Below are 9,528 nucleotides of genomic sequence, written 5' to 3'. Positions count from 1 at the left end.
ACCTCGTTGAGTGTGTGACGTTATGGTGATGCTCGGCCAGCCTTGGGCCAACCCTATGTTTTGAAGGCGTGTGGTGCCAGAACATGTTCGGCTGGATGGAATCGGGTGCCTTTGGGCGTGCGACATGAGCCTTGTTGAGCACGGAATGTTGCAATGTTGCCTTCTAAATGGGAATCTCTGGTGTGAGGACTGTGGATGGCTGCTGGTACGATGACGAAACATGCAAGGTGGGGTGGAGCTGGGTGCCTTCGGGCGTGCACTAACTCAGATTTTCAAACCGATGTAAATTCGAGGAAATCGACATTAGGATCTGTCTTCACTCTAAACGGAGGAGCAATAATATGGAGAAGCATACAACAAGGTTGCATTGCTGATTCCACCATGGAGGTTGAGTATGTTGCTGCTTGTGAAGCAGCGAAAGAATTTGTATGGCTTAGGAAGTTCTTAACTGATTTGGAAGTTGTTCCAGATATGCATCTTCCCATCACTCTTTATTGTGATAACAGTGGAGCAGTTGCAAATTCAAAAGAACCAAGAAGCCATAAGCGAGGAAAATATATTGAGCACAAATATCATCTCATAAGGGAGATTGTGCAACGAGGAGATGTGATCGTCACACAAATAGCTTCAGAGAACAACATTGCTGATCCATTTACAAAACCCCTCACGGCTAAAGTGTTTGAAGGGCACCTAGTGAGTCTAGGACTACGAGTTATGTAATCTAAGGAAAGTGGGAGAAAAGGCATGAGTATGTGATGACCTAGTTTATTGTATTTATGTCTTTCTCTCTACTCAATGTTATAAAACCCCGCTAGAGTTTTAGTCCAAGTGGGAGTTTGTTGGGTTTTATGTCCTAAAACTCATGGTTTGTAAACAAAAACATATACTATTTTCAATAAAGTTATTATTGTTGTTTATTTAGTAAAGATTTTTATTGAATAAAGTGAACTTTATGATCATTAATCTAAATCCAATAAAGCTATAGTATGATTACGTGAACTATATGTAGAGACATAAGAGTTGATCAAGTTCAAATATATAGTCAAAATGATCTATAGTATAAGGATAAGGCTGAGTACCTTATTCTGAGGACACTATGGATGCGGCTCACTTTTGTATATGATATAAACATGTGATCACTTAAATTGTACATGTGGAGACATGTGAGTGGGGGCGTCCTATGCAATGAGTATTGCATAAGATCGAACCATGAGAAAAATCACTCTCACTTTATCATGTTGTTTACTGTTGAGACTGATTTTCTTTTCATTCGATAACTTAGGTAACTCGATCTTAATCTTGAGCTAACCATAAACTTCTCTTTATTCGGAATTATCCTTAGATTTGCATGGGTGAGAGTGGCTCAAGTTCGCCAACTCAATAGGCCTCCCATTTCAGGGGTAAGACTGGGTAAATGACTGGGGACGTAGGGTGCAAGATGGAATTCACTCCTACCCACTTTTAGAGATAGAATAGTGGTAGTTCCCTTAAGTACTGACTCCAAGTCTTGAACAAGGGGCCCCACCCTCTCAGTGGCCTGAGAGGGATCCGGTTTATTGGTTGGGCCACAAACCAATTGTTCATTAGAAGACATAAGAAACAAGAAGTAACTTCAGGGGTAAAACGATAAATTGGGCCAGCTCTAGTTACGAACAACATGTGAAGGATCTACTTACTAATCATGGTTATATCAAATGGACAATCGGCTCGGCGGCGGCTTATTCGGCTCGGAAAACCTATTTCCAGCCCGTTTGTTACCGTTCTAACCTTTCAGACATAGTTTCGGCCCTATTTAAGGTAAAATAGATCATTTTGAGGTCATATTTCACAAATTCAAGTTGGGAATTAGTTATGTTTGTGAAATACTAACGAAAGTGGCAAATGAAACAATAGGAACCAACCACCAACGGAAGCGTAGAACGTTCACGAGGAGCTAGGAGCTTACGTTATATTCAGGAAGCTTTGAACCTGATTGCATCAATTTACGCAACTAACGAAGCTTGTGATTCTATCAATTTGAACTTGCGAGTTGAGATAAAAATTATAAAATGGAAGAAGGAAGCTTTGATTAGTAAACATGTTGTGCAATTCAGTAGAATTGGAGTCGCTTATTACATTCAGATAGCAACAACTGTGGTGAATTACAAACCCATTAAAGCATGGACTCAGCACATTGCTTCGTACAAGTGCATTTATCACCCGAGCAAAATCCGTCATCCCACTTCTCAAAAGAAATGCAAAGTTCAGCACATGTTGCTGCAATGCACGGTCCTATAAATGCATCGCTGTGCTTATAGCATGTCCGCCCCTCTGTCTGCACCACCATCCATCCTGCAATAGTAACACAAACTTATTCATACAAACAAAAACCTTCTTTTTAATACTATCTGTCAATCTAAATCAACATGGAGAAGGAGGAAGGATCAAGTACCAGAAGTAAGGGCTAGGAAGATGAACACCACAATTTTGAGATTACTCAAGCTTTGTCCCGCCATTCTTTTCTTCTCTTATTCCTTGCTACAATGGAATGTTTGTTTCTTCTCTTATTCCTTGCTACAATGGAATGTTTGGATATCAGTTCCCCATTTTATATCTGTGAAACGCCTCATCTTTGTAACGTCTTCTTGATTTCCTTGCGATTTCAAGGAAAGAATAATCACGTTTTGTAACGTCTATACTGGCGTTCTTGATTTAAAAGGAAGTTGTTTTATTTTATTCTTGTCTAGTCATGCGGTTAACATTGGTCTAAATTATACTATTATTAAAAGTAACCTATTTCTTAAATACAAATTTAAAGTAGGAGCATAACCAACTTAGTATTAATTATCTTTCATAATCTGTATAAAAGGTAGGAATTTAGGTGTACTATTGTTATACCTCTTTTCATTTGCGAGAAATTTAAGATGATAAACGCAACGATTAGCATGTAGTATAACCCGGTTTATAAAATCTTGAACTGGAAAGCTTAAGTTTTATACTGTTTGATTATGGTTTTTGTGATGGTTAAAGATTACCGTTTAATTGGTGGTGTGAAATTCAGTTGTTGATTAGCATAGTCTAAGTCATGAGAATGTTGAACCGTGGGAGGTCTTAAGAGGTTCTTGATTCTTGGCTAAGGTAACTTACTCGCTTCTTGTTCCTTCGTGGCCCTAGACTACTCTTCATGGTAGACCATAAAGGTCACTAGCTCGGTGCATACTTAAATATGTCATCCTGCAAATCTTTTTGGTACCCATAACTTCTCTTCTAGGTGAGGGAAACTTGAGGCCAAACATGACATCCTGCAAAGGAAACATGGTGCAGGTCATCCCACCTAGAAGAGGAATTCTTGGGCCTTAGAAAGCACCGCTTGATGCGAGGTCATAGGTCACTTTGGGCATGGTTAGAGTATTACCTAGCATTCTTGTGTTTTTTAGTTTGGGGACCTTGGTCCCTCGTCCTTGAGTGGTACCTAACATTCTTCTTACTTGGGTAGTTGTAAAGCTTGTGTGGTGTTGTTCTTGGTCGTTGTTCTTGGTCCTCAATCTTGTAAGTTTCTAAGGTTCATAATTTCTTGGGGCATAAGTTGTAACTTTCATTTGTAATCATATGAACCCATCTTAGCGTAAGTTGTTCTAGAAGGTCATAGATTCTTAGGGAGTTCTTTATACCCATATCCTAACCATATTCTTTTATCAATCTCTCATATCCATAGCACTTCGAGGCATAACCTAACCTTAATGTTTCGTGAATACATCTTACTTCTATCGTTACATTACATTTAGTGCATCCTTCTCGTATCATATATCAAACATATCATTGAACACATCACACCATAAATATTATCATACAATTCACATATTATAGCATAACATAAACATAATATAAGCATATTAATTCACAGATAATTCACACATATTAGTATATATGACACGTGCAGAACCACAGGCACGTGTGAACATCAAATATAACCATGCCGATAGTAAGGCCGCTTACCTAGTTAACTTAAGTTGTTGTCACGAATATATCCTTAATGAAAGTTCGATTATGTCCTTTGAAATCCGTAAACCTATTTGAGCCCATGACATCAATTTCAAGTTTGAATTCTATAAAATTATTACTTGGGTCTACTCTTATATTTACTTTTTTCTGTATTTAGTTTATGCTTTTTTATTTAGTTTATGTTTTAATTACAGAATCTTCCTTTTTTTTTTATGGGTATTTACTCTGTTGCCTTCTAATTTTGTTCTCATTTATTCCAAATTTATAGTGGATCCCTATTTCCAAATCTTTCCTTATCTTGGTGTTTCCTTTTGTTCACAAATTTTCTTGGTCATTTTATTTTTAATCTATTCATTTGCTACGGATATATATTTAATCTAATATTACTAATATAACGTGATTTACTAGAATTCGTATAAATGACTGACATTTAGTTTCTAACTCAAAACTAAACGATTATAATAATTTAATGAAAATCTAACTATAATTGGCTATGATTTCTTAAAAAAAGACTAAAAAGAAAACGAAGATTTAATATATACCTTATTGTTCAAATCTATCTCCACTTAAATCTCCCATGAATCTCAACTCCATAAAGGCCATTTTCATTTTTTTATAATTATTTTTATTTCTTTATTTCTTTATTTATTTCATTATTTATGATTTTTTTTTTTTTTGGGCTATTAGAGCAGAGTTCATCTAGTCAGTTATTTTAACGTTCCCTAATTCCCGAGTATTTTGATCGATTTAGGGCCTTAACTGATGGTTCTTTGAGCTTTTCTTTCATATATTCGAAATTCATACTTTTTTTAGGGTTCATATGGAAATCCAAGCGATTCCTACAAGTATTTCTTAACGAAAAAGTGCAAGGTGGCTATTTACCGTGTTGTCGACGTTCGGGACCTCTGTTCATGATCTTTCGATACCTGAATTACCTTCAATTTTCTTCCACAGACTTCTTATTGTGTCTAGTTTCTGGAACCATAAAGATTTTTCTGAGAACCATTCTAGAAAAGGGTTAAATTTTAGAAAAATCGAGGGGTCAAGTTTTTGGTTGACATGGCCGGTTCAATTGAACCGGCCACGTGATCGTCTTCTTCCTCCCGATGGGAAGAAGACGTGCGTGATCTTTCGCGCCGCCGTCTGAAACTCGCCCTCCCCAGCTCCGATCACGCCGTTTCTCCCCTCGAGTTCTTCATGAAACTTAAAGAGGGTATTACAAGGAAGAGCTATGGATTGATTTCATACCTTTTCGTGGATCGTAGCCTTAGATATTCGCTTCCAAAGTTCGTCCAAAATATAATTTCTCGCTGGAGTAAAAACAAAGGATTTCTTATTGGGTAGCCGATTCTAAGGGTTTTCAAGGCTCGATTTCTTCATGGAACTTCTTCCTTATTCTTTCCTCAAGCTTAAGAAATTGGTTTCGAGGAACAACTTTGAGTGTGGGACCTTAATTTGAGAAATCACTCTCGGTCTGCAAGTTACATGACACCTCCGATTTTCAATCTCTTAGGTATCTTGTTCTTAGACGTTTCAGCTCTTGATTCCTTCATCAAAGTTACTCATTTTTTTCCTCTTAAGCTAAAGGAATCCTTTATTTGAAGGAAAAGAGGTCATAGATAGGAATTCGACACTTACCCACAATTTGAACACGAAACGAATTTTCTTCAATTGGAATCGTTTCTGAGGTTATTTCTCTTCGTGGTCTTCAATGAACATTCCTTGAAGGTACACAAACTTATTGAGATTGTTCTTGCTCAACGAATTTTGTGTATCCTCTGATTTGAATTTTGAGTTTTCCTTGGAGCTCTTTAATGGCGGATTGGATTGGGGGAATGGTTTCTAGGCACTTTCCGAACCCTATTCCTTCATAGCACTTGTGGGTAATATTGTTTAGAAACTAGAGGAACAAGTTTGAAAGGAAATGGTTGAGAATTGCTCTCAAATTTGGAAGAAACCCGAGAGTAGGAGACCCAAAATCTAAACGCTTATTGCCTACGATTGGGAGCTCTCCCTTGCTTGACTCTTATTCCAAACTATTGCCCCAACTTCAGAATTTATAGGGAAAGCATAAACCGGCATTGGGAGCTCTAGATTCATCGTGAATTATCGGTTGAATTTTCTAGAAAATTCGTCAGAAATATCTACTCTGATCACAGCCTCACCGACTTTGGTTTTGAATCCTAGCTGTTGGATGTGATGATCCGTGAGTTTTCTGAATATATTCAAGTATGGGGGAGATTGAACGGCTGAGAGTCGAGATTTGAAGGATTTTGTGTAGAAGGCATAGTGAAGGATCGGATTTTTAGCAGAATGGCAAATCCGTAATTATCCTTAACTTTAAGGGTATTTTGGTAATTTGCCACTTTTTGAATATTTTATTATTATTTTTCCTCCAAAAATCCATAATTTCCATAAAAATTCTTCATTTCTTCTAGGTCATTTCTCACTAGCATCTTGAAATTCCCTCAAGATAAGGAATTAAAAATTAAAAATGTTACTTAGAAATTCGATAAACGACCTTTTTATCCTTTTTGCTTACCAAACTTCATTCTACGAAAATTTTTATAAAAGTCTTTCATTTGCCTCTCTTCGATGGAAGTTTTATTTTTTCAGAATGTATCCTCATTGTGGCCTAGTTCTTTTTCTTGATAGTATTTATTTATAAGAATCATAAGATGGAAAAACAAATGTCAGCCATTGATTCATAAGATGGATGGCTCTTTCTCAACTTTATCTTATTCCATAGGGAACTTTATTATTATTAGTATTTAAAATATAAAAATTTAAGAATATTCTAATTTTAATTGATAAGAAATGACTTTGTGGTAATTCAGCATTCATATATAAATTCTTAAATTTGTTTGTGGAAAATATTTTTGTTACACCCGAATAAAGAGGAGGTATATGAATGAAGCGAGACACGGTTTAAATGAGAGAAATTATAAAGATAAGATGACTAAAAAAGAGTTACTATTTGTACCAATGAAGTGCTAAGTTGAGCTATTGTATATTGGGTAATGTAACCGTCCAAGTTTTCCACATTTTTATAAATAATGTTTTATTCCCATTTCTAACCATTCACATACCGTAATGTATGCATATCATATTATAGTCATATCGTTTCATAAACAATTCACATATATCAAATATATGGCACGTGCAAAACCACGGGGAACGTATTGACACAACATCAAATCTAACCATGTCGATAGTAAGGCGACTTACCTGATTTGCTCCTATGACATCTTTCTTCACATAAATCTGTTTCTACATGTAAATCTGAGTAATTGTGTACAGGCCACTTTCGTTCTTTAATCAATTCTTTGGCGGTATTTTATGGTAACAAACTGAAGACATCTCTCTTCACGTTAGTCTTCTTCTTCATGATGTAACTACGTGAAGTCATTTTTGTTCTCTCCATAATTCTGTACACATATATTCTTGGCCAATTTTTAATCGATTCTTTTCTACGAGTAAATCTGCGTAACTGCGTACAAGCCATTTTCTTTCTTTAATCGATTATTTGGCGATCTAATATAAACCTTACTTAAAAAACTGACGACATCTCTCTTCATGTAAATTGGCTTCTATAGATGACATCTCATCACGTAAATCTGCTTCTACAGACGACATCTCTCTTCACGTAAATCTGTTTCCATAGGTAAATCTGCATAACTGCATAAACGTCTTTTTCGTTCTTTAATCGATTATTTAGCGATCTAATATATCTTACTATAACAATATTTTCTTTCCGTTTTCTTTAATTTGATTTTTAGTTTATATTCCAACCTAACCATTTGAAAGGGTTGACTCTCTATCTCGAGTATTTGGTTCCTCGTGATTATTTTTGTTTGGTTGTTTGCGATTTGGATTCTATTATTGTTGACATTAAAATTATGGTAAAGTGCGAAAGCGAATTATATTTATTTGAAAATTAAAATTTTTTATAGGGTCTCGTTGTTCTATTTTTTTATCACTTTTTTCATGCTCGGGACAAAAGTAAGACCACCTAATTTCCACGTTCGTTATATGTGATGACATGATGTCTACTTACTAGTAAGACCACCTAATTGCCAGTGCTTGTGGCTGCTTCAGTTACTTGTTGTATAGTGAGTCCATTAAGCATAAGATATTTTAATTTCGCAGTGATTAAGTTATAATAAAAAAAACATTGTTGAGCAAAAAAAAAAAAAAAAAAATTATTTTATATAGCAATGAACAACCGGTATAAAATGGAGTAAATTATATTTTGTATATCAAGTTGCTTAATTCCCAAGCGGCATGTCGAAACTCATATTGAAATCTTAACTTCTGAGGTTTTGGCTCGAGGTCCTACATGGCTCTCTTCAAGCTTGTCTTCGATAATTCTGTCGCATCGTTCTCTCGAACTTTGTGTATGCCTCAACTTAGCTTCAATGCACACTAAGATTTCAAGATCCTTAACTTCTGAGGTTTTGGCTCGAGGTCCTACATGGCTCTCTTCAAGCTTGTCTTCGATAATTGTGTCGCATTGTTCTCTCGAACTTTGTGTCTGCCTCAACTTAGCTTCAATGCACACTAAGATTTCAAGATCCTTAACTTCTGAGGTTTTGGCTCGAGGTCCTACATGGCTCTCTTCAAGCTTGTCTTCGATAATTGTGTCGCATTGTTCTCTCGAACTTTGTGTCTGCCTCAACTTAGCTTCAATGCACACTAAGATTTCAAGAAGTTTGGATTGAGTTTAGAACCTACCGGTGCCTCAACTTAGCTTCAATGCACACTAAGATTTCAAGAAGTTTGGATTGAGTTTAGAACCTACCGGTACAACGTAATGACTAAAGGCCTTGAATGGTTAATCTTATGATTTATGTATGTAAATAAATCGAAAAGACAACCTTTAGATAAGTTGTAGAAGTTAGGTTGTTAGATTATATGGATTTCTATGTAACGGTCTAGATCTACTGCTAGCAGATTTTGTCCTCTTTAGGCTTTTCCTTTCGGGCTTCCCCTCAAGACTTTAAAACGCGTCTGCTAGGGAAAGGTTTCCACACCCTTATAAATGGTGTTTTTTTCTCCTCCCCAGCCAATGTGAGACATCAGATTCTATTTCTATTGTATTGGAATGAGATCCTCGTTTCATGTCCATCTTTTGCGAAGTTTTAAGTTTTGAGGTGTACTAAAGTTTAGCACAACCTTTTACTCATAGATGGATGACCAAACAAAATGTTTGAACAAGATCTTAGAAGATATGCAAAGCGTTTGTATGTTGGATTTTCTTGGTAGTTGGACCTCCAACTTGCCGTTCATGGAATGCTCATATAATAATAGCTATCAGGCAATCATCGACATGACGAAAAAGGTGCAGAATCTTTGCTTACTAAGATGAAGTAGTAAAACGCAAATTATTAAGCATTTTGTTAGTACAAGTTACGAGTAACGCTATCCAAAAGATTAGGAGAATGATATAAACAACACAAAGTAGATAAAAGAAGAGGTGTTTTGAGGTTTGGTAGAAAGAGTAGCTCATTTCATGTCAAACCATTTGAAATCTAAGAGCAAGTTGGG

General features: G+C 36.1%; 2 protein-coding genes across 8 annotated transcripts in view; both read right to left on the bottom strand.

Annotated features, from left to right (window-relative positions):
* Window positions 1–2,035: 2,035 nt before the first annotated feature.
* Window positions 2,036–5,294, bottom strand: LOC111467994 (defensin-like protein 5). Of its 7 annotated transcripts, none has more exons than XR_002714679.1 (4): window positions 5,230–5,262; window positions 4,864–4,956; window positions 2,432–2,632; window positions 2,036–2,331 (listed from the first exon to the last, which is right to left on the bottom strand). XR_002714679.1 is itself a non-coding variant. In XM_023113093.1 (2 exons), exons 1-2 carry the CDS (start codon window positions 2,493–2,495, stop codon window positions 2,153–2,155), a joined length of 243 nt encoding a protein of 80 aa, XP_022968861.1. In that variant the 5' UTR covers window positions 2,496–2,632; the 3' UTR covers window positions 2,036–2,152. The 7 variants fall into 7 exon arrangements, 1 of the variants encoding a protein (XP_022968861.1); XR_002714678.1 differs by lacking the exons at window positions 4,864–4,956; window positions 5,230–5,262 and adding exons at window positions 3,015–3,281; window positions 3,395–3,428; XR_002714677.1 differs by lacking the exons at window positions 4,864–4,956; window positions 5,230–5,262 and adding exons at window positions 3,015–3,313; window positions 3,395–3,423.
* Window positions 5,295–8,910: 3,616 nt separating this feature from the next.
* LOC111467848 (L10-interacting MYB domain-containing protein-like) overlaps window positions 8,911–9,528 on the bottom strand; it is a 32,222-nt gene continuing 31,604 nt past the window's right edge. The window contains exon 13 of the mRNA XM_023112907.1: window positions 8,911–9,062. The gene's annotated coding sequence lies outside the window, so the exon portion shown is untranslated. The remainder of the gene's footprint in view (window positions 9,063–9,528) is intronic.

The sequence above is a fragment of the Cucurbita maxima genome, unplaced genomic scaffold (assembly GCF_002738345.1).
Source record: "Cucurbita maxima cultivar Rimu unplaced genomic scaffold, Cmax_1.0 Cma_Scf00035, whole genome shotgun sequence".
NCBI classification, from domain to species: Eukaryota; Viridiplantae; Streptophyta; class Magnoliopsida; order Cucurbitales; family Cucurbitaceae; genus Cucurbita; species Cucurbita maxima.
This window is presented reverse-complemented; position numbering and strand designations above follow the sequence as displayed.